Source organism: Haemorhous mexicanus, chromosome 2, assembly GCF_027477595.1.
Source record: "Haemorhous mexicanus isolate bHaeMex1 chromosome 2, bHaeMex1.pri, whole genome shotgun sequence".
Classification (NCBI taxonomy): domain Eukaryota; kingdom Metazoa; phylum Chordata; class Aves; order Passeriformes; family Fringillidae; genus Haemorhous; species Haemorhous mexicanus.
In genome coordinates, this window is record NC_082342.1 from 38,901,645 (window position 1) to 38,927,459 (window position 25,815).

Genomic DNA, 25,815 nt, shown 5'->3' on the forward strand with positions numbered 1-25,815 from the left:
TACATCCAGTGAATGAATTTGTAGCAAAAAGCATCCAGACTGAAAAAAATGGTTTCTCTATTCTTTTCTTGCTAGTTGATCATGTTTCAAGAAGAAGATAAAATCTTGCAAACCTTAAACTTGACTGCAAATTCTCACCACATGTTTAAGTCCTCAAAGGCAAGAGAGAGGCATATGTATCCATTTTACATTTGCTTTCCTGAGACATACTGATAAAGTAAAAAAAATTATCATCTCCTTGACTTTGGGGTGGCACCAGATACCTATCTCTGTGATAAGGTGCTGCAAACTCAGAGAGCTACTGACACAGAATGAGGAGGCAAAGTGCTCTGTGCTGCAGCTATATGGTACTTTATACCTATAAACTACATTATGCAGATTTGGCTCCCTTCCCTCCCTCCTGTACAGGAGCAGAATTTTGTTTTAGTCATTTTGAGAGGATTATTTTTGCTTAAAGATATAGAAATGTAATCTAACTGGAAACAAATATATGTTATACAAGATTTCAGGAACAGGAACACCACCTACTTCTACTGTGTCTTTTAAAGTGCCAAGCTCAAGGCCTGTTTTACTGCTTGGCCATCTTGTTCACCCTCAAAAACCCACCACGAGACACTACCAGGATGATCAGGCTGCTACACCTAAGAAAAGGTCTCAAGTACAGTCTGTGCCTTACAGTACACAAGCATATGCCTGTCTCCTGTGGGGCAGCAGATCACAGATATGCCCTCTCTCATCCATTTTTCAGTGACCTGATGCCAACAGATAGGACCACATTTACTTCTTCCTGAAGAGGTTTGCACAAGAGTTTCCGTTTCATGAGCAAGATGAAGCCAAGCTGCTCACCAAGACAAATGGACAGACAGAACCAGGATCTGGGCTCCTCCAAACTAGCCCAAATACAGTACAGACACAGGCAAAACATCAAGTCACTTTTGTAATCTGTCTTGCTTTTATTATAGGGTAGAGATTTTGTTTTTCATCTCCTTATCTCGTATTCCTGATGACAAAATCCCCTTAGTTGCATTAAAATTCTTTTCTGACATGTCATATTCAAAATAAGGTTATATTAATAGCATGAAACATTTCACACTTTTCTCAAAAGTGCTACAGATTCTCCACAGAATGCAGCTTCAGATTTGAAGTCACACCTGCATTTCCAAAGCATTTCTATTTCACAATCTACACACAATATTAATAAAAGAAGAGCTCTAAAAGAGACAGCTTTTGCAAATATGTGTAGAAGATATTATTCAAAGCTGTTACTGCTTCAGAAAAATGTTTTCAGTAAAACACAAACTATGGATTAACAGAAAGTAGATAAACACATCATTTGTAGACCACAGAACTCACAAACTGAAGCTGATGTTCACCTATCAAGTTGGTTACATGACAAAACACACTCAGTCTCTTAATTTCCCTGTTTCACATAAGATAAGGATATGCCTTTGAACATTCTTAAAAAGTCACCATATGCTGAGAGTCAGTGTGGTTTTAGCGTGACGTCGATGCTGATGCACTGCAGGTGGCAGCAGCAATGCCTCTGCCTGCATGACAATCAGAAGAGAATTTCAGACAACAGCAGGAGTCAATCAGAACTTAGAATAAAGAGGCCAGATTCTACCAAAAAATCATGGTCTAGGCACATGCATGTGATTGTTTATGGGGGGAAAAAGGGCAGTTTCAGAAAAATTTCATGTAAAATTCTACTTTGATAAGCATCCACACTATATTTAAGTTGTTCAAATCTTATACTGTTAGGAGTATTTTGAATCTATGACAATCTTACTTCTGACTAGAAGTTATGTTAAATGCAAATGTGCAGTTGCACATTTTAAAGTCACTTCATATTACATGCAAATATACAGAATCTATATTATTACATTATGCTGGCCTCAGTCAAACCTTCTACATAAAAGCTAACCGGATGCTTCTACAAGCCTTTTTCACTCCAGACAATATAAAGAGGTTCTGCAAAGCCTGAGGTTACCTGAATAACTCAGAGACATTAAAAAAAACTTGTTTTTCCTAAAAGCCAACAATTTCTAAGCTATGTTTATGTTGGAACAACATTGCTAAGACTCAGCAAGAGGCAAACATTCTGGGTTTATTTTTGTCCTTACTGAAAATCTATGCCTTGGAGTATTGTTTGCAAGACCTAGGCATCCACATTCATATTATTCACCAATCTTTCTACAACTGAATTTTCTCATCAAATCTCAGAATCTGCGCATGATCCTGAACCTACTACCAGGTATAAGTCTTTCCATGTGGATCAAGTAGATAAGATTTCACTTCCTAACTGCAACCAACTGTATCTAAGGATCTGTAGGATCAATCCCCAAACATTTACACAAAGTTGTTGATCTGCTTTCTTTCCAATAAACATATTGACTTTTGGCTTGCAAAGTGCCTGGTATATAGAAGAGGGCCCAAGTTTGCTATGACTAAGGTTTTATTCCTTTTATCATACTTTATAGGCAATTCTCACTATGATCTTTTTTACTGCTACACTTTGCTTTGCTTTCCCCAGCTTTACAAAAGCAGGAACAAGAGAGCTGGGACATGGGATTTCTGAACCAGGATAGCAAATGTCTCAGAGTATGTTCTTTCACACCAAGACAAAGTAAACCAAAATTTAATGTCTGACTATTTGGGGAGAATGGTTTAGAAAGGTTTGCTCTCCATGGCTTGGAGGCAGATCGTGGCTCCAAACACCCTTAATGTGTCTATTTTACCAATCATACTTTATTCTTACTGCTCAGTTACTGCATAGCACATGGGGAAGACAGGTCAAACTCCTACACTAGCATTAGAGAATTCAGGATCTAAACCCACTATAATATAAGGGTCTGTCACACCACTTCAGGATTTCTTCTTCCATGCATCCACTACACTTCAGCTCTTCCTTTTTCAAATTAATAAACAGTGATTCAGTGAAAAAACGCCAGGTAACTTTGGCTGAAGGCAGATGTACACATTCAAAGTGACTGTGTTTTACTTCTCATTTATTTAACACAGCAAATGCCAACTGGAGACATCATAAACTGTCTGAAGCTCATCCTGCAAGTTCATTTCAGTTTTGCAGTTGGTTTTCTTCTGCCTGGTACTCAAAAATACAGATTATTGTCTTGTAGTTTTGCTTCCCCTCCCTCTGAATGCAGAGCAAAGTGCATCACCATTTGTTTACAACCCAGCTGTGCTCCTATAAATCCACTCCTCACATAGGCGTTAGCCAGAAGACACCCGGAGTCTTACAGCAGTGGGATACTAAATCAAAAACCTATGCCCTAGTTCAGCAAAGAACTTCCTTAAACAATACAAAGCCAGTAAGATTATAACTTCACTGCAAAGAGCTGTAAATACTCATTTGCTTCCCATAAAATTCAATCTGCTTTGGATAAAGTCCTAGACATTTGCTGGAAGGTGTTATTAAATCAAATGAGAGGAAAGGCAGGCCAATAATATTTTGATTTCTAAGAAATCACTGGTTGTTACATCTGTCTCATCAGATACTTGAGCAGCAGTCACAGCGGGACCACACAGCACACCCACTAACCCACTTTCTGGCCCACTAGCTTGAAGCGTAATTATTTAGTCTATTTTGGTTCTCTCTTTGAATTACTATTTTAATTATGCAGACAAGGCAATAACCTCAAGTTTACAGGTATTAGTATCTGTAACTTTTACATACTCTGATTCAAAGTTTTGAACTGTTACAAAATAAAGCCAGAAATTTTAAGTGACTAAATAAAAATAGAAATGAAGTGAGTTCTGCTAAACAGAATTAAAATAACCTCCTATAACAGCTATCTATTGACACTGACTTCCTTTGTGCACAGCTTTTGGGAAATATTTCACAAAGTGTTTTTCGTTTTATACAACAATGCATATTTGATGGAATGGATGGGATATAGCAGTTGATACCTCACGTGTGTTTCTAACAGGCTGTGGTGGAGATTGTTTTTGGTACAGATAATAGATGCTACAAAAAGACAACTTAGCAAACAGGTTTGCGGGCTGAATGGTGAGCAAATTTATTCTGAGAGACTCATGTTCACCGACAAATGTCCCATATTACCTTGGGCAAGCTAAATTCAGTTCCTCACTGAATTTAGCTTGCCCAAACCACTGAATTTGGTTTTGGACTACATCCCCACTGAAGTAGTCCAAAACCAAATGTAAATTATGACAACATGATGCCCATGACTGCATGATCCTTCCTGGAATGCTTATCAGAGATTCAGAAACTGTCCTCCATAACTGATAAGAAATGGGACAGAGTTCAAAAGTGCTTGATGTAATGCAGCAGTGTGTTAGGGCTCCAGTAATCTGAACGAATCTCATTAATGAAAAGCAGAAAGTGAATGATATATGCCTTGAAAGTCTTAAGAATTAGGAATAAGAAATAAGCCACAAATTTTTCTTTCAGTCACATTTTTTTCTTTTCTTTTTTTTTTTTTTTTCAAGTCTTCATCAAATTCAATTGTTCCTATGTATTGCTAAAATCTAGAAGCCACAGCTGGGGATTATGTGTCTAACCACAGTCTCATTGGACTGAAAAAGTAATCTGTAACTCCATTTTATGCTCAAGTTGGAGAAAATTCTACATAAATGATGCATTATAGCCAATTAAGATTAATTTTCAGAGCAATAAGCAAGTACCTTTACAACTTCCAGTATACTTTCTTTTCACCTCTCATTTGTCAGGGTAATTAACAAACATGAATAGAGATGTTCTTCCTAAAGAATGAGCTCTGAGCTCTATTCTCTACTGTACAGGTATCTCAAGGCATTCCCTCTGTTTCTACCTAGATTTTCTACTGGGGAAAAAATATAAGGCTGTTGCCTTGTGATTTCTGAAAGTCCAGAAGCTGGCTCAGAGCTTCAGTCTCACATGTTGAAACCGTCTGCAAGTGGACAAATCCAATGCATCCCAAATAGGACCAGCCTCTGCATATGCACAGACTATTTGCAAAGGAGATGCTGGAAGCCCCATATATATGGCCCATCTCATCCAGAATGGAGATAAGGAATATCTACAATGCACAAAGTTTGTCCAGATGATCTAGTAACCATGCCTCCCACAGATCTGGAAACTCTCACATACTTGTAGCTCCTCAGTCCAAGCCACAGCCTCACCTCTCTTAGCAGCATTCTTCTGCCTGGATAGGAAAACACAGTGCTTCTCCAGAGAAAAGGCTGAAGCCTCTTTTCAAGAGACAGAAAGCGCTTTCCACAGTATACAATTACTACATATCTGAAAGGAAAGAGACTCACAGTACTTCAAGCCAGTTTGGTTAGGGCCCTAACAGGGCTCGCTGCAGTCAGCTCAGAGTTTAAGAAAAAATTTCCAACACTAGGAAAATTAACACCAGTGATGAACTGACCAGGTGACTCTTTTATCAAGGAGTTTCTGCCTCCTACAAGCACACTAGATACAGTGCTGCTGTTCAGAGAGTACATTATGGTGGTGCCAATCAGACATTGAGAAAGACCTGAGAATGGTTCCAGCTGCTCACTGTGTCCTAGCAGATCTGTAGCCACGTTCACCACGGCTCCTCCCTGCTATGTTATAGTTATAGGTATGTTATAGTTCTTCTCTGACAAAAAAAGAAAAAAACAAGAAAACCCGAAAAGTTAAAAGTATCTACTTTACTGAATTTGCTATTTCTCAGGAAATACTAATTGAAAACTTCTTGCTCTGTGTTACAAATTGCAGCACAAATATTATGATTCTGTAAGTCAAACAAGATTAATATCACTCTTTCCCTGCAGGAAATCCTAATAAATGCTACAGGGGTTTCCAGCATTGCAGGAAGTGAAACTGCTGGACTCTCATACTCTTTTATATTTGGCTTCAGTGGGAAACTCATTTTGCAACTCCATCAAATACCAGTTGCATTCCTACAAGGAAAACAGTCCAGCTGCCTGTCAATAGGACATTCGACCTTGCAGAGAAACCTGAAAGGCACTTGTACAAAACAACAAGATCTGGTTACAGTTTCACTGTCACTGCCAATTCCATTAAAGCTTATCTTTAAAATGTAATAAGCTTTTTAAAAGTGGCCAACACTAAACCCCTTTTACAGCAGCAGCCAGAGTCTCACTGCTGCTTTCCAGCACCTTCCCATCACTTCCTTTCTATTTATATGAGAAATTATTTTGTTATCTTATAACTTCAAATACAGTTAACATGCTAAATACAAAACAATTACTTGCCTCTAGGAAGAGTGGCCCAGTTTCAGCAAGCATGAGTCATGCACTCATTCTGCTTTCATAACCCCACCCCATTATCCTTGACCAGTGGACATTTGAAAGGGCACAGTTCAAAGGCACTTTTGTAAATTTTATTAAGCTACAAGAACTCTGCAGGACAGCTTCAAGCTCTCCAAGGCATCTCACTTAGTGCCCTCGTTTTTCCTCCAGCAGGTCTTGTGAAGAAGTCCAGCTCTTTCTGCTTGCATGCCAGAGGACAGCTTCTGGCATTGGAAAGGAATCACTGAGCAGGTCACTCCAAAGCTCTTATAGAAGATGAATGAGTTTAGGCTAACCACACTAAAATTAAGAACACTAACATGCACTTTTGATTTTTAGGACACACAACTATGGGAGTAGCTGGAGCCTTCATGGGATTATCTATCAGTAGAAATTGGTATTATTAATAAATTGCATTTTTGCTTTGAGACTCTGGCCTAAACAATCAGTAAGCACAATTTTTTACATATGCTTTCATTTTAATTACCATTTATTAACAGAGCAAGATGATGAAGTTTGACAATCTGCTACTTTTAACCTTCATAGTTTGTAATGAAAATGACCTTGTATCTTGAATGGTGCAGCTGCTTATTCCTAAATTCAAAAAAGACTCAATGTAAAGCTGACTGAAGTCAACAGAAACCCTCCCAATGACTTAAGACTATGCTGCCCCTTGGAAACCAAAGAGCAATGTTTAGGCAGGGCTCTGCTGTTGCAAGCATTTTTCCCCCCTAGACAAAAGCCAGGAAAAGCTGCTGGCATCAGCACATGGAGTGAAAGGCACGTTCCACATCTCCTTCGAATAAATACTGCTGCACATCACAACCTGGGCAAGTTACCAAACCTAAGAGGAATCTGCTGCATGTGTGCAATGAGCAACAAGTCACAGTGGTATGTGCACTGAAAATCCTTACAACTTGAGACAGAAAAAATTGTTTTACTTTACCTTTACCTTTGAACACATATTTCTGTGTTTGAATATAATTTACAAACTCGTGAGCCACCGATGGCAGGCCAATTCACTAGTGAGTATAAAGTAGCAGAAACTGCAGAATGAGCCTCTGCATTAAGACCAGCAGTGAATTCCACTTGGAAAGTTTTCTGTAATGCTGCCTACCAGGAGCAAATGGTCACCTCTATCATTGCTTTTCATGGCTTTCATACATCAAGCCACTGTATCTGCCAGGCATCAGGGGAAAAGAGAAGTTTTCAATTCTTCTCCTTGATATCCTCATCAAGGTTTTTGGGATCCTCTCCCACAAACGGTCTATCTCTCACCCAGAAAACACCTGAACTGCTAAGTTGTTCTAGTGCAAATGTCTTTACACTTTTGCAACCATTTTACAATACATTTCCCTAAAAGAGTCTGAATTCTGCTGGAATTCAGACTTTATGCACACTCCACTACTGCAAATTACTTTCTCTTGCAGCAGTTTGGTTTTTTTTTTGCTAGATCTTAAAGAGGTTTTGTCCTAGGAAAATAAAATCCAGAACAATGGGAGATACAATTTTTAGATTTTTTTTCTTCCCCAGTGGTCAGATTTAGCACCTCAGCAAACAATTTTTGTTACTTTTCTCATTTAACGGCTAGATCTAGAAGCCTTCATATAATACTGGGGGAAAGAAGGGACTTGACCCTCCAATAATTGTGATCAAGGAACCTGATTTACAGAGGCAGCTGTTTTATCACAGAAATTAGCTACAGACACAAGTGACAACATAAAGACATCAAATTGCCTGTGAAGTAAGAAATGGCTAAAAGGGAGAAGTTTTTTTGCTTGGGTGGTGGTATGGCTGTTTGGGGTTTTTTCGTTGGATTTTTCTTTCTTTGTTTATTGGACTGGGGATACAAAAGACTAGTTGCTAGAAGAAGGGCTATGAACATGAAAATCCCTGGACTTACTTCTCCCCTTTCCCCTCACCTCTAAATCATTAGGCACAATAAAACAGATTATCTCTTGCTCCAGCCTCTGCCCTGCTTACCTGCTTAGACCATCTTGACAACAGAAACCCTTAATAATCTGGACACTTCAAAAAATAACAAGATTTGGCAGTTTAATCCATTCTTTCATTTATAATAATCCCAAATAGTGCAAATAATCATAGCTGAAATCACCTGCAGATTTTGCATCAAGCCATTCAAATGAAGATTAGACAGAATTTAATAGTTTCCATAATGAATTTAACCACTAGGCAAAGTGACAAATCCATTGGCCCAGCCAAAGAGAAAACACTCAAGACATCTTGTCCAGGAGAAAACAGCACTGTTGTTTTTGAAGTAACCTATTTTTCCCAATATTTAGAAACACACTGAAGTCTCAACTACATGTTTTATGAGGCTGAACACAGCTAATCCATATGGACCTATTATAAAATAGACTTACAATTTTTTAAGCTAGACATGCAGAATAGAATTCTCTAAGGTGTGGAGCTAATTTTTTTTTATATATATACAATAGAGAAAGGTACGGAAAATCTGTTTCAGTTCTATGGGTCCACATGTTGAAAAAGGTGTGCAACAGAGAGCTGCTAAGTAGAAAATGTTGATATGCAGAAAACTTGTGCATTGGACTTATTTTCTTTGTCAGAACCATAGTCTGCTCAGTTACCCTGTCTTAGTTTCGTGTTTGGCAGCTGCAGAACTATAAAAAGCTTTGCCATTTAAAACATTTTTAGAAGAATGATATTGTATTAGGCTGACAATACAGAAGTCATTTATCAAAATGTCACATTGTCTGGAGAGACAGATAGCGTCACCCCTGGGCCTCAAAGAGGAGGTTAAAAAATTAAAGACATGCTTATCATCTCCATTAGAGCACATTCTAAACTCAAAGTAGTCAAGTTTGCTGTTGTGCTAAGCCTTCTATTGAAAGAGAGGGAATTTCAGCAGTGTTTATTCTCCCCCAAGCACCAAGGCCTGCCTGACCTGCTTACAACAGCTCTGAAGCTATGTCTGTCCCAAAAGAATTTATTTGGGTGAGTGTTACAATAGGCTGTTTAAGGTTTGGTAGCAGGCCTGTATTTCAGTGGGAAAAAGATAAAAAAATAAGTAACAGAGGAAAAGAAAGAGACAAAGCAAAACCCAAACCAACAAAAAACCCCAAAAAAACCCAAAAAAACCCCCAAAACCTAAAAAAACCCTAGCAAAATAAGACTATCTATAGAACTGCGTGTCATTTAATTAAGAGAGAGGTTAGAGGCAAGGCTCCTCCTGTGCAGGGCAGCATCCAACTTTCAGCTACAGCAGCCATGGGCACTGGCAGCTTTCCTATCAAACTTGAGGCCCAACCTCTGCCAGGAACTCAGTGCTAGAAATGCCAAGAGTCCTGCCTGCATGGGGGTATGTGGTGGCAGAGGCTCTCTTTGAAGTGAAGAATGAGTAAAACACCTAAAGTACAGGAGAGCTGCCAAAAGGTATGTCCCATCAGCCAGGCAAGTGAGGCAGAGCAGGAAGGTAGATCAGCATCATTTATAGAAAGTCAGAAAAGAAAACTATCCCAAAACCCTGGAGGGGCATAAATACTATAAAACAATTGTAACTGTCCCACGTTCAGCAAGGGGTATCAAGAGAGCACAGTTATTCATTAAAGAACAACCTTGCATTTCTCATCTCTGAATGAAGGTCAGTGACAGCACCAAGTGTTCTTCTGGAGGTGGCTTGTGCAGAAGCAAAGAGGAATTCAATTTACATTCTCTTAATCAGCAGAACTTAATATAGTAAAGAAAGAGGCAGTCTAGGAAGTTTTTAGAGTGTGTGGAGGACAACTTTTTGTCGCAGCTGGTGAGTGAGCCCACCAGAGGAGGGACTATGTTAGACCTGCTGTTTGCAAATAGAGATGGGCTGGTGGGAGATGTGGTGGTTGGAGGCTACTTGGGGCACAGTGATCATGAAATTATAGAGTTCTTGATATTTGGTGAAATCAGGAGGAACATCAATCAGACTTTTACACTGGACTTCCAGAGGGCAGACTTTGGCCTATTTAGTAGACTTATTCAGATAGTTCCTTGAGAAGCAGCCCTTAAAAACAAAGGAGTCCAGGAAAGGTGGGTGTGCTTCAAAACAGAGATCTTGAGGGCACAGGAACAGACTGTCCCTGTGTGCCTAAAGACAAGTCGATGAGGCAAATGTCCAGCCTGGATGGACAAGGAGGTTTTGAAAGAACTTAGGAATAAAAACATGATGTATCATCTTTGGAAGGAGGGTCAGGTCTCTCAGGAAGTATTTAAGGGGGTTGCTAGGGCATGTAGGAAAAAATGAGGGAGGCCAAAGCTCAGTTCGAACTTAATTTGGCAACTTTTGTAAAGGAAAATAAAAAATGTTTTTACAAATACATTAATGGCAAAAGGAAGGGTAAGACCAACCTTTGTTCTCTATTGAATGAGGGAGGGAATTTAGCAACTGCAGATGAGGAGAAGGCAGAAGTGCTTAATGCCTTCGTTGCCTCAGTCTATAGTGGGAAGATGGCTTGTCCTCAGGACATCTATCCTCCTGGATTGGTAGATGGTGTCAGGGAGCAGAATGGTCCCCCTGTTATCCAGGAAGAGACAGTTAAAGAACTGCTGAGCTGCTTGGATGTTCATAAATCTATGGGCCCAGATGGGATCCATCCCAGGGTGATGAGAGAGCTGGCAGATGAGCTTGTGAAGCCATCATTTACCAACAGTCCTGGCTCACTGGTGAGGTTCCAGATGGCTGGAAGCTGTCCAATGTGACACCCACTCACAAAAAGAATGGGAAGGAGGATCCTGGTAACCATAGGCCAGTTAGCTTGACCTCAGTACCCGGTCAGGTGATTGAACAGTTTATACTGAGTGTCATCACACAGCACTTACAGGATGGCCAGGGTATCAGAGACACCCAGCAGGGGTTTAGGAGGGGTAGCTCGTGTTTGACCAACCTGGTCTCCTTTTATGACCAGATGACCCACCTGGTGAATGTGGGAAAGGCTGTGGATGTTGTATACCTGGACTTCAGCACAGCCTTTGCCACTGTCTCCCACAGCACACTCCTGGAAAAGCTGGCAGCCCACAGCTTGGGCAGGAGCATTCTTTGCTGGGTTAGGAGCTGGCTGGATGGCCGGGCCCAGAGAGTGGTGGTGAACAGTGCTGCATCCAGCTGGGGCCAGTCAGCAGTGGTGTCCCTCAGGGGTCTGTGCTGGGAACAGTTCTGTTCAATGTCTTTACTGATGACATGGATGAGGGGATTGAGTCTTTCACTTGTAAATTTGCAGACTACACTAAGCTGGGATCGTCTGTTGATCTGTTGGAAGGTAGGAGGGCTCTGCAGAGAGACCTGGAATGGTTGGATGGATGGGCAGAGCCCAGTAGGATGAAGTTCAATAAATCCAAGTGCCCAGTCCTGCATTTTGGCCACAATAACCCCCTGCAACCTCACAGGCTGGAGACGGTGTGGCTGGACAGTGCCCAGGCAGAAAGGGACCTGGGGGTGCTGGTCAGCAGCCGGCTGAACATGAGCCAGCAGTGTGCCCTGGTGGCCAAGAAGGCCAGTGGTTCCTGGCCTGTATCAGGAACAGTGTGGCCAGCAGGCCCAGGGAGGTCATCCTTCCCCTGTACCTGGCACTGGCGAGGCCACACCTTGAGTGCTGTGTCCAGTTCTGGCCCCTCAGTTTGGGAAGGACATTGAGACACTCGAGCATGTCCAGAGGAGGGCAATGAGGCTGGTGAGGGGCTTGGAACACAAACCCTGTGAAGAACGACTGAGGGTGTTTAGCCTGCAGAAAAGGAGACTCAAGGGTGACCTTATCACTCTCTACAACTCCCTGAAAAGTGGCTGTAGCCACGTGGGGATTGGTCTCTTTCTCCAGGCAGCAGCTGACAAAACCAGAGGACACAGCCTCAAACTGCATCAAGGGAAACAGAAGTTGGATATCAGGAAAAAGTTTTTTACAGAAAGAGTGAGCAGCACAGTCTCTAACATCAGTGACATCATATGTCATGCTACTTATGAGGGGCAAGGTTTGGAGCATGCTGAGGTCAGTGGAGCACAGACTGTTCACCCCACACATAATATGCTCAGTCTTCCTGACAACATCTACACTGTTTCCAAAGTAATCAACTAGTAGCTTACCCCATATTTCACTAGATGGAAGAAATAGGAATGTGAACAAGCTGCAATATTCAGCACTAAATCCATTCTAACTGCAACAATATCAATTTTCATGTTCTTCACCAAAGAGTTTGTGTTACTTAAGTGCAAATTCTATTCAAGTGCCAGAAAATCTTAGTCCGTCCTATGAAACCAGAGCTACATTCATTCTTGGCTCTGCCTTACCAAAACATGCCTGATGTAAAGATTAAGGCTTCTCCAAAAGAAAGGGCATGATAAAAAGAAAGCAACATAACAGCTGCCAAACTGATGAATTTCCTCAACTTAAAGGCAGTTTTAAAGGTATTTTTACATTTTCAGAAAACAGAAAGAAGTGTTGTGCTCCAAAACCAATTTATTTTTATTAAAATCTTATACTGAGTGCAAGCATAAACTCAGCACTTCTAAAATCTGCCCAACCAATGCTTCCAAGACCTCTGAATCTCATTTATAAGGGCTGAAGGGAAAACAAGAACCAACATATTAGCGGATTAGTACAGCATAGAGGCAGGGTCTGCATCAGCACCCCTCTGACCCTCACAGCAAGAGATATCCTACGCACTTCCAAGTTTTTCTGTGGGAATGCTTCTCCCAAAGCATTAGCAGCATCTTGAAGGGGAGAGTGATAGTGTAGGCAAGAGGTTATGCAGGCAGACAGGGAAACAGATGGCTCCTTGGTTTGGCTATGATAAGGAAGACAAACTGGAATCCAGGGTGGGGGAGTAAAGGGACTTTTGCAGGCTGCTTCTAATACCAGAAGCACCAACAGATTTCGTTTGGGCTCAATCTGCTGACCACATCATAACAACAAGTTCTTTGGCATCAAAACATTAGGAAATGTCCTTGCCAAAAGACAGTCTGGCCTCAGAAAGATATATGATTGACACTAACACCAAACAAATAAAAATGAAAGTTCACATGCCAGGATGATGGCCAAAACAAATCTAACTGAGCAATCATATTTCCAGAGCTCCACCACATTTGCCAAAATATTTGGCCAAAGCTCACCTCTGCGGAGTTTGTTTCCAATTGAAGTCATGGGGATACACGCACCTTGGCTTGACTAATGAAGCACAAAGATGTAAAGAGCCTCTCTGCTCCAGGAACCATCAGAGGCTAATCACAATCCACAGTGCTCTAGCTCACTCACATTTCTACTCTAGAGTATTTAGAACCTGATTTGACAAAACGCCATCCCTCAGCTATAGTTTTACTTGGGTCTGAAGTTGCAGGGTTTGGCTGTGCAAGTGTCTTGTTTGATATCCTTAGAAACTCAAGAGTACCATCAGGTCGGTTCATGAGAATCCTGTCTCCTGCAGCAACCACAAGCCTTAAGAAGGGTAAATAACACAGGTTAATAGGATACTCTTCCACTGCACTCTTCCATCTTTTCACCATTTTCAGTTTGGGGACTTTCTAAGCCAGGTGTTTTTTTAATGTATTTAGTAACCCTCAGTGGATTTTGTCCCCCCTAAATTAACTTGTCCAATCTAAAATTTGCCCCCCAAACCTTGCTCAAATAGTTTTGGGCTCCTGAAAAAATATGAGGGGAACCTCTAAACTCTGCCCACCTCATACTCTTCCTTTGCAAAACACGAACAGATGGCAAGTTAACAAATGCTGGAATGCACACACTAAAAGCCCCATGTATCACTCAGTTGCTATGTGTCTATCCAGACCTAAAGCTAGCCAACTGAAAACTCCAGCTGCAAGAGAAACTCCAGTTGTAAGAACTCAATCCTGTGGATTTAGAGAGATTCACTACTTTGAAAACAGAATTCTGCCTCGATTTGATCTTGCCAACTAATTTCAGACACACTGCTCTTTTGCTCAGTACTATTTTTTTTTTAATCAAATCATTTTACAAATCCACCTAATTTTAGCTCTGTTTAACCACAGCTGCCAAGTGCAGCCGTGTGCAAGATCACACGATTTGTTTCTCAGCTGCAGTGGCAAATTACTGACACTGTTCAAAGAACCCTTAGTTAGCTCAATTCCAATCCCTGCAAAGCTGAAGGACAAACAACCTTTCTGCATTTTAATCATGTATACAGCAGTACATTCAAAAATGCTGCAGAAACCTACAGCAGTTCTTTAAGGTTTGATTATTACAGATCCAGACTAGTAATTTTGTTTTGTTGGGGATTTTTTTTTTTTGTAATTAATCATGACATTCCATGAAAAACAATGGAGAACATGCATGCACATCAGAGAAGCAGAGAGTATTATCCAGATGTACTCAGAGACCACAAAGTCAGATCCCTGCACTGCACTTGCAGGAAAGTTCAATGGATTATCTTAATCCTTCAAGTAGGGCAATATCTTGCCACTCTGAAAACAAACTGTGACCTCCAGTGCTGCATGTGTTTGTGATGGCAGATCTCCAAGCAGGCATGATTTATCTCAAAATTAGAACTTCCAGAAAAATGCAAGAAGTGTCATCAACCTTCCACTCAGATGTCATGGACAAAGTTACAGTGAATTTTGGACACGACAAGATTTTTGAGTCCCTGCAGGTGTGGTGAAAGTGGGAATCGTCCAGCTCAGCCTGTGTTTGTTCAAATACAGAAATGGCATACGAATTTGACAAGAGTCCCTGGAAAAACTGGGAATCATAAAAGGCACATCTGAGATGAACAGAACTGCACAAATCTTAAGAACTGACAGCAGAGTCAGAGAGAACACGACATGGACTTGACCACATGGAAGCTTTGATAAACAAGGTAGTGGGTAAGGGAAGCCCCATCTTCCCTCCCAGGGTCTGAGCACTGAATCAGCTTTTCACAAGGCTGAGGCCCCACAGCAGAACAGACTTATTTCTCAGCAAGTCCAGTTTTCACTGGATTACCACAGAACACTCTTACCAGTGCTCTGTGGTTATCTGACATCGTTAACATTTCTAGGTTTTCCAGTTTTGTGGTCAAGATCTGGAAAAGAACTTCTTCATGAGGCACTTCATAAAAACACGTGACAAGTTCTTCTTCACCCTCTTGTTATTTCTGAGACTCCTCAGACAAATAACAACAAGTGCTATTGCTTTTTAAAGCTGCAAGTACCTCTGACAAGAATGCTGATGATTCCCAAGTCTTGTCCTTGGATTAAACATGGACTGTCACACTTCACAACACAAGGAAGAACAGCATTTGAATACCACATAGTAAGAAATGTAGTAAATGGTAAACAAAGACCAAAGGGAAGAAACAACTGCAAATTTATTAAATCCATAACTAGTTTTTGGATTTATTTTTCTTCTTCTTCTCAGGCAGCTTTGGAAACTAGGGGAACTTCTCAAAGGACAGCCTGCTATCACTTTTACTAATATTTAGGATATTAAAGAGGACCTGCTAGCAGTGGAGTTTGAGTCTGCTTCCTCTTCAAAGCACCTTCATCCTAGTAAGCAAGCAAAGACTTGGATCAATAACCTCAGACTGTAAATCTGTCTGCAATTCTGCTGAAGGGACAGTGTTCTTCATTGAATAAATACCACACACTTGACAGCTTCAGACTGACAGCTTAAACTTCATCCAAAAGCTATAAAACACCCATGGTATTGAATAAAGCAGTGAAACACTTGCTGCATAAAGTCTCACTTCTGTACATTTTTTTTCAGAGGTTCTTGAAGAGATGTAAGGACTACTCCTTGCAGAGCTGCTTGCAATCAGTTGAAAATTTAGATTAAAGTGAGATCCACTGCAGAAAAACAGCAATAACCCCATGTCTGCATTTAGTTACCAAAGGGGTATAGAGCAACTGCAATGTCAGGAGAGTACAACAGCTGGAAACCTACCTAAATTAGGGATCTCTAATTTTGATTTACACTGCTGCAGCACAGCTGACCAAAGGGCCACCAATCCCACACTGACAAGACATGAACTGCTTGAAAAACACCATTTCAGCTGAACACAGGTAATTCTTCAGAGGCTACAATGAACTGCTAAGAGCCACAGAAAAATGGAAGCTTGTTTAGAAAAGTCTGGAAAGAGGTCTTGAACGTTTAGTAATGATAGGTTACCTTGGTGCATACACAGGCAGTTCTTATCTCTTACCACAGATGTAAGCCATCTCTGACTTCACTTGGATGCTCTGTAGATGATTTATCTCAGTGACTGTAAGGTCTGCACTGACTGAGAAACGTAACAAACAGCAAACACACCGGCTGGAGACCAGCTGGGAGACTTCTCATGGCCAATTAAACACCGCACACTGCAGTACATTTTTCCTCTAACAGGAACAGTTGTCCACCCTTCTCTCCACATGGACAAAAAATTCCATTTCAATGTCAAGAAAAATACTTTATTTCACTGGGAGGAGGGAAAACGCTCAAGAAAAGCCTCAGTTCTGAAAATTATAAAACAGGACATTAAAAATCTACTCTTGCATCAGCCAGATTCAACTGTTTGCGTGTTATTATTGCATTACATAGAGGAAAGATCAAAGTATTAGTTTTTCACTTCAAATCCATATATGCAAGAAAACAAGAAACATTAACTATGCCACTCTTTCTAACTACCATGAAGCACCCATCAGAACCTCTTAATGCCGACAAATTACTGTTATTTATGACCTAGTTGGCAGTCCCTTTCTCTTCAGCCTTACACACAGGCACTGTGTGTAACGATTCAAACCAGACTGCCTACAAAGTTGTTGCATATTGAGTAATATCCAGTGTCATCACATGCCTTGGTCCTTTGGGATTCATCTCTGTGGATGCTGAAATGGTACACAAAGCAAAAGTGGTCATCCAAAGGGTCTCCAGTCTGGAAGACAACATAGGAGGCTCACGGACTGTATAACTGTGTACCAAGCATATGCCAAATAGTCACAGCCCAATCAATCAAAGAATCAATCAATTTCAATACCATGTTTAATACCTGCTCATTTTAGGTAAAAAATGCACTTAAGAGTTATTTCTAGTAATATTAACACAAGAAAGTAGAACCCAACATTTTTGAGTCTGACATATTTGATCCCAATATTAGCACCCAGATTATTTTTTTCCCTTCAAATTATGAAAAGTAGTGTAGAGTTAAGTTATGGGGTCTCACTTCACACGCTCTGTAGACTTTGCTAAAAACTTTCTCCAAAAGCATTTTTTTAATTCTTCTTGTTATAACTGCATTGTTACTATTTCCACAGTATTGAGGATAAACACATCTTCATCCTGGCGAGATGTTGCTTTGGTAGTGGAGCACACACAGCTATGGATATGCTATGAAAGGAAAAGTGAAAACAAGAACAGCCACACATGCTTGTTTCATCATGAAGGTGTAAATGTCCTGGTTCACAGCAACATGTGTAAAACAATACACACACACTTATATCTATATATCTATATATATCTATATATCTATACATATATATATATAGATATATAGATATATAGATATATATAAATAATCCAGATTTTGGTATTGGACTTTAAAGCAAAGTTGTATTTGTATTTTCTCCATCCCAATTGTTTGTTCTTTCAGGCAAACATCTTCAGTTCCCAGACAAGGGCACTTCTGGCTCTGTCGGTGCCGCTGCGGCAGCAGGACAGCGGTCGGAGGGGAGGCAGGTGCCCGACTCCACGGGAGGCCGCAGTACCGAGCCAGCAGCTGGGCACCCATCACACATCCCGCACTCCGTTCAGGGCCGCTCCCCCTCCACAGCATTTCACCCTTTGAGACCGTCCCCGCTCCCTGGGGACGGTCACGGGTGACGCTGCCAGCCCCCACCGACCGGGACACCTGCGATCCGGGGCCTTCCCCACGTCCGCCGCCCTCGCCGAGGCCCGGCCGCGCCCGCCCCTGCATCACCCCCGCCCAAGGCACCAACCTTGTTGAGGTGGGGGTTCCTGGTGATGTCGTAGCCTCGCTTCTTGATGGCCGGGGCGCGGCCGGGGCTGGCCGGGGCGGTGCAGCCTGCCTGGCTGCTGCGGGCCCGGGTGAGGGCGAGCAGGAGCGGCCCCCGGCCGGCCCCCACCATCCGCAGCAGGCGGCGGGCGCAGACCCCGCCGCACACGGGCACCATGGCCGCGCTGCTCCTGCCACAGGGAGCCCGGCGGGGCTGGGCGGGCGCGGCCCGGCCCGGCCCAGGCGTGCCCTGCCCAGGTGAGCCCGGCGCGGCGTACCCGCCGAAGCGAAAGGAAACCCGGGAAGGAGATCCCGCCGCAGCCCCGCAGCGGCCGCCCCTCCTCCGTTACCTGTTAAGGCTCAGGCGGCGGCGGCGGGGAGGGGGAGCCGGGCCGCGCCCGCCCCCGCCGGGGACAGCGGCACGCCCGGGCCGGCAGCCGGCGGTGGGAGCGGGGCTGCCCGGCCGCGGTGCTCGGCCCTCTGTGCCCGCACTGTCCCCGTGAGCCGCCATAAAGGCGTTCGGTGGGAGCTGCAGCCTAGCGACCCTGGACAAGGACACGGGACCTTGGCGGGACGCGGAGCAGGGCAGCGGAGCAAAGCCGCTCGGAGGAGTTGTTAGTGCTGAAGGAGCATCTTCAAAGAACTTTTCAGTCCAGGGATGTGAACAGCCGTGGTTGGTTAGGCATTTCAAGCCGCATATAATCCAAAATTTCCCTATGTGAAATTTATGTACACCGTATATTGTACATATAATGTATTTACTGCACATGTAGTTATATAATGTATATAACCTTTATTTCTTTCTGTATTTCTTTAAGTTGTAATTATATGTTTGCTGAAGAAGGCAGGTCCCTGCACCCCTCTTTTTTTTTTTTTTTTAATGAGCTCTTTTATCCTTGAAAATGGTGAAAACGTCATCACCACCACCATTACCATCACCACAACCACTTCTGTGGAAAAACCAGTACTCTGATTGCACAGAAACATTCCTTCCGCAAAACAATGGAAGATTCGTGTTCAATTTCATCTTAAGATCAACACTGCTTCTGTACCTGCATCCCTCTCATGAAGTTCACCTCTGCTTTGCTAGAGGAACATCTCCAGCTTATCTTTCTATTAGTGTTGCTGTCTGCATGTGTATTTTTTAATACACTTTAATATATTTGTGGATAAATAATACAGTATTAAAAAGAGTATTTATAAATAATACAGTATGTATAAATAATACAGTATTTAAAAGAGTAGACTGCAGAGCAAAAGACAACCAGATGGGTATGGTTGTTATTCCTTGCCTTGCCTCTAGGCACTCAATAGAATAGGATGTTGCAATTTGATTCCACAACCTCATGATTCCTCCCTAAAGAGCACATGGCTTCATGCATTGTTCTAGGATATTTACACCCCTGCTGTAGGCAATTACTATAATCAAACCTCATACTTGAGGACTGTGGCAACTTCATAACTACTATGGGGGGAAAAAGACTCTTGGAAGTAGGGTTGTCTGTCTGGTCTTTGGGTCTCTCCCTAAAAATTTGGTCATAAATGGAGACACACTCCTGGGGAGACTCAGACAGTGGAGAAAAGAAGTTTGTGCATCACTGAGGCCAGAATATTATCAGGGAGTTTGTTAGTGCATAGAAGACACAAGAAGAAATATACCACTAATTTTACTTTGTGTAGCTATAAACTGGAAAAATCTAGAGATTTTGACCTCAGGAATAATTTGCGTAAAAGCCAAGTCAATATCATGCCAGTTTGCCAAAGCTTGCTTCCTCTTCCCCGCCAGCTGGTACACCAGCCATCATGTCAGACCTCTGAGATCTTCATGGACTCCTCTGGACCTGCTCCAACAGGTCCACATCCTTCTTATGGTGGGGGTCTAGAACTGGGTGCAGCACTCTGGGTAGGGTGGAATAAAAGGGGAGAATCCCTTCCCTGACCTGCCAGGCACACTGCTTCTGATGCAGCCTGGGATGTAGGCAGGGGAGAAATCGTTTGCCTTGGGCTACACAACAGGTCAAATGGCAAAGGTGGGAATTCCTACACAGCCCTTCTACAATGGACTGGGGAGTAAGGGAAGTGCTGTATCTGTAGTGTCTCATTTCTAAATGGGCTGCAGAAATGGTTGCATATGACTGCTGAAGTTATTAGGTCTATTTTTAACAAGTGCACAGGATTTTAAGCATTTTTGGCTCATGCACACACTGCCACAAGAAGATATATACACATATGTATACTTTTGACTTTATTGTGACTGTGTGGACTCTTTCACATACTTTATTTCTTTAATTCTAAAATTCTAGCTTATGTGCTTTTCAGAGCAGGGATGTATTATAAATTTATAGGTGTAAAATTAATTTTTTCTCTGTAGCCACAAATAGTCTCCCTACTTTTGTGCAGCCACTGAACAGTGCCTTGCAGGGGCCATCTCATCTTTTATCTCCTATTGGCTGACAGTAGCCATCAAACCAACTTTTTCATCTTAGTGAGAAATAAATTACAAATGCTGGGCCTCTAAAATTTATCTGGCACTGCAAAATAAAGCCTGAATCTGATTTAGATTCATTATCTCCAGGCTGCAGAGTGCTTGCTGTCAGATGCACATGAATGTACTTCATCTAGTGTGCAAACCTCTCTTGAATGCAAATTGAATAAAAGAGATGGTCACATTCTTGATTAAAAATCTAGAAAGAACATTACAAAAAAAACTATAAAAGCAATGAAATGCACACTCATATTAATCATTGAGGTCTTAGGATTTTTTTAAGCTATTTTTCAGCAGCAGGAAGGAAACAATGGTTTGTGGAGTGGGATTCCATATACACTTGGGGATTTGAGAGTTGCTGCAGAATGCAATTGAACTTACAAAGCATGTTACAAGACCCAATTTATTCCTCCAGTAATTTAAGAAACCTCTTTGTGCTGTGGCCTTGCATTTAACTGTTTGGCATCTAAGAGAATGCCAATGAAATACTCTTTAAGCTTACCAGAGAATGAATCTCTGACATATAAAGCAGAATTGTATAGTTTCTATTCTTCTATGGCATTATCTTTCCTCTCACGAAATGAATTGAGCTGCAGTTATAAACTTTCATTGTAGTGATTTTCAAATCAGATACCTTGAGAGTTCCTGGCATTGTGCAGCCATGTGTCCCGTGGTTTATTAGATTTTGCACAGACTATCTACTATTCAGACTGTTAATTGAAATTCATTGTGACATGAGAAGCCTAACACAACTGGAGTAATGAGTTTTGGTTGGGATCCCTCTGTACAGCAAATAGTGGCTAGAAAAACTGTAAGTGCTGTAGAAGAGTCTGGAGCCAACTGATTCACAGATAGAATCACAGCATCACGTAGATTTGAAAAGACCTAAAAGTATCGGGTTCCAGCTTTAACCTAGTGGTGGACCGCCAAGTCCACCACTCAACCATGTCCCTACACACTACATCTATATGAGTTCCAAACACCTTCAGGGATGGTGAGTGAACCACTTCCCTGGGCAGCCTATTCCAGTGCTTCAGTGGAAATTTTTCCTAGTTTCTAATCCAAGCCTCCCCTGGTGCAACTTGAGGCCATTTCCTCTGGTCTTGTCTCTTGTTGCTTGGTGGATGAGACTGAGCCCACCTCACTGCAGCCTCCTTACAGCAGTTGTGGAGAGCAATAAGGCGTTCTCTGAGCCTCCTTTTCTCCAGGCTAAACGCCCCCAGCTCCCTCGGCCACTCCTCATCAGACTTGTGCTCCAGACCCTTCCCCAGCTCCATTGCCCTTCTCCAACCATGCCTCAGCCTCTCAATGTCTTTTTGGTAGTGAGGGGCCCAAAACTAAGCACAGAATTTGAGTTGTGGCCTCACCAGTGCCAAGTACAGGGGAACAATCACTGCCCTGATCCTGCTGGGATTTGAAGACACCACAGGGATCATTGTGCCAACCTTCCCCATGTGCAAGAAATTATCTACTTGATGTTTAATCCACAAAGATTCACAAAAGACTGTTTTGGATGCAGCAGCCACAGAACCCTTCTGTTCACCTCTAGTGAACACAGGACCCAGTGTTACAGACAGAATGCCACAGATGCTGCCATAAAATAGCAGACCCCTGCAATGGGAAAGCAAACCTCACTGGTCTTAAAAATCCTTATTACTGCTGCCTGTTCCATGCAGTGAAGTTCAAAGTTTTTTTAAAATATAAGTAGGGTTAATGCCACTGTGCATACACATTACAGATGGAGGGACATGCAGAGGATTCTTGTTCATGGTCAAATAGTCAGACAGTGATGGAGTTGGGAACAGGATCCATATATCCTGGCTGTCAGTCCCTTGCTTACTCTGTCTTGTATCACTAGGCTGCCTTTGTCACAGTTTACTTCATTGCTCTCATGGTGTTATTCTTCAGCAGTGAGAGACTTCACTGTCATCCAGATAAAAAAAATCTCTGCGGTGATGCCTTAATCAGACTCCTGGACCTCTTTCTTGGCTTTGGCTAATTTTAAGTGATTATGATGATGGTTTAGACTTACACCTCTTCAAATGAATAACGAGGATGGAAATAAACATACTTCAGTCAATAAATTCTCCCTTGCTCTCCAATGCAAATGCTGTCTTTTGGTTGTTCTTATGCTTTTTTACTCCCATCTTACTGGGAATAAAGTACATATGTGCTCTATAGGGTTACTGCACTGCTGCAGTAACCCTATAGAGCACATGCATGATCCTCAGTGCCCAAAGTTTTGAAGAGGTCAGAACAGCAAAGAAAGTGAACTGTTAAACACCTCAATCAATTTATAGTGATATATACGCATTTAATGTTGATTTCTTTTAAAAATAATTTTCAATGTGCATAGGTTTCAAGCTTCCTGCCAAAGATGGCATAGGTGGCATAGATTTTACAATTGGCTTCAATAGGACTTAGTAATAGTGCTATAGTCCAGCTATAAATTTTAGCCATATTTTAAATTTAAAAATGGTTCCATATACTGTGCATTTTTTCATCTAGCATGATAACACTATTTTTGAGTAACACTGGACATATCTAAACAAAACATTCTGAAGTCAAAAAAAGAGGTGGAAAATTCTTTTTTTTTTAAAGTCTGCTTGTTATTTGAAGGAGCGTATTGGAATGACATCCAACTGATAATGTGGCACAAGTCTGACCTGGACCATTTCTTTTACTAGAAAACTTTGAGCAGTTGAGAGATTGAATTAACAATATGGATTCACTAAAATGATGCCAAGTGAGGCTTTGCAGCTTACAAAAAAACAGACAAACAAAAAACCCAAACAAACAAAAAAGAGGTGTCTCAATAATGTCTTGTGATATAAAAGGAATCGAGAGGGTGATCAAATACTCAGACACATGTACAGGAGCTGGTATACAAGTTACTGAGGGATAAAATGACTGTGTCAACTGGTCCACCCATGCACATCCTCACTTACTGCTGCTGTGAAGACAGTTCAGGATGGGTTAACTATAACTGAAAGTGCACTACAGTGATCTGTGTTCCCTTCAGCCTGACTGAGGCAAACAGACAGTTAAAGTGTTTCTGAATAGCTCACATTTGTCATGGTATGGAAACATGTATGTGTATAGCTGACATGCAGCAAGTTTAACAATTCATTGCCAATAAAGTTTTAACAGTCCTCTCTGGCTGTAAAACAACAAAATATTTATCTTCATACCACAGTTTGGTCAGAGGAGCTTTAACTTTTTAAACTGTTTTATTAGTTTCAGACTAATATAAGAAAATATTTTTTTATGGTGAGGGTGGTGAAACACAGGAACGGATTGCTGAGAAAGGTGGTGGATGCTCCATCTCTGTAAACATTCAAGGTCTGTTTGGACACAGCTCTGAGCAGCCTGACCTAGTTGAAGATGTCCCTGATCACTGCAGGGCTGTTGCTACTAGATGGCTTTTAAACTGTTCTATCATTTTATAATTCTATTTATTTCAGGTCATGTTCTGACATTCATAAGTGTTCTAGGGCAGTATGAGTCTATATGATAAAAGGACAAAACTGTGTGAGAAGCTGTTAATCAGAGAGCATAGTTTTACTTTGTAAGTGTACCCATTGGCATCTTTCACAATGGGATTTTTAAATGTTTTAATTGTATGTGTGAAAAGGCAAGGTTTAAAAATAGCTATTTTTGAACACTGCAAAATGAGAAAATAATACCAGGTTGTGTATAAGTGAACATTCTGAAAATGGCTTCAGAGCCAGGTAAACCTAGATATCATAAAAAAATTTGTGAAGAAATCTGCATGCCTACATGCAAAGCACTTCTTTACTCATCTTCTACAACCTTCATTTTTTGAATGTCATTCCTAGAAGACAAGGCTTACTAATGTTAGGTGGAGCACTCTCCAAGTGCTATATTTATATAATGCTCTTTATACTCATCCCTATCCCAAAGAGTATCTTCCTTAGCAGGCAAGTCTCCAATAAGAACTATAGTAAGAGTAAGGATTGGAAGAATTAATCTGTTGAAGATTTCTCAGGCTCTTAGACAAACTAAGAGCTGGTGCTGGTGTGGTACAAGACCCCCTTAGAAATCTACTTTAACTTGGCTGGCCTCTGTATAATTGTATTAGCTCTGCCATTTTAACAATCAGGAGCCATCAAGTGAAACTGCAACCATGGCCTCCTGGTGAAATCATCTCATTAGTGCTGTATCCAAAAGTGTGCCTTCTTTAAACTCTTTGGGAGAGGGAAAACACTGGCACAAAATTTCCGAGTGATAACCAGTTCACAGAAAGCAGCAGCCTCTCACTGACCTTGCTGTGCATCCAGTTATGCATGACAGAGCTCTTCAGAGCTCTCTGGATAAAATACAGGGCTGATAAGCAAAGTGAACAGCTGAAAGTGAGAAGTAGCTTGAAAGGTCAGTTACAGAACAGGTACAGATGTACTCAGCTGCCAGCACACTCTCCTACCTGGAGCAGAGCTCTCAGTCTTGCTGCCATTTTAAAAAATGTATATAAGGTCAGTTTTGCAGAGTCCTGTGCAATCATAAAATAATATTTTTTTAAAAAGTGACAGGCTTAAAATCATGTGGCATAAAAACATGTTATTTACATAAGTAAAGCAGAAATGTTTACTGGTTTTCTCAATTAAGTGCTCTTCCTTGGCCATACGAAGGTTTTCAAAATTTCTGTCTCTTCATCAAGCCTTCAGTTAATTCTCAAACCTCCAAAATAATCTTCCAAAAAGCCTTTGGGTCTGATTTTAAGAGACCTTGAGTCTCTTATGCATCTTAAAATAAACGAGGACTAACATTTTTGAAGTCAATGGGCCTATATTTTTGACTGATATAAATCAGCATAGCTTTTTTTGACATTTCTCTTATTTTCACACTAGCAGAAGCTTAGCAGCCTTGTATCACTGACCTTATCTCTTCATTCCAAACAAACAGCGTTTCTCCTGAGTGCTTGTAGGGGGAAGCACCTATTTATTGCAGAGACCAGAAAACCAGAAAGCAGGAAATGAACACTTTAAAAGGCCATTTAATAAAAGTACAGGAAAACTTGCCCTGCTAAAAGTAAATCATATTAGGTGTTTCACTGAGAAAAATCTCTCAGATACTCTGCTGAGAAGATTTGGCAGTTTGGGTAATACACTTTA

General features: G+C 41.5%; 1 protein-coding gene across 2 annotated transcripts in view; it reads right to left on the minus strand.

The window, feature by feature from the left end:
- Positions 1-18,457, minus strand: part of ME3 (malic enzyme 3) — a 117,774-nt gene extending 99,317 nt beyond the window's left edge. The window contains exon 1 of one of the 2 annotated variants that reach the window (XM_059838520.1): positions 18,182-18,457. In XM_059838520.1, coding sequence (XP_059694503.1) covers positions 18,182-18,376 — 195 coding nt within the window. In that variant the 5' untranslated portion in view covers positions 18,377-18,457. The remainder of the gene's footprint in view (positions 1-18,181) is intronic. The other variant, XM_059838519.1, reaches the window with a different exon arrangement.
- Positions 18,458-25,815: the final 7,358 nt, after the last annotated feature.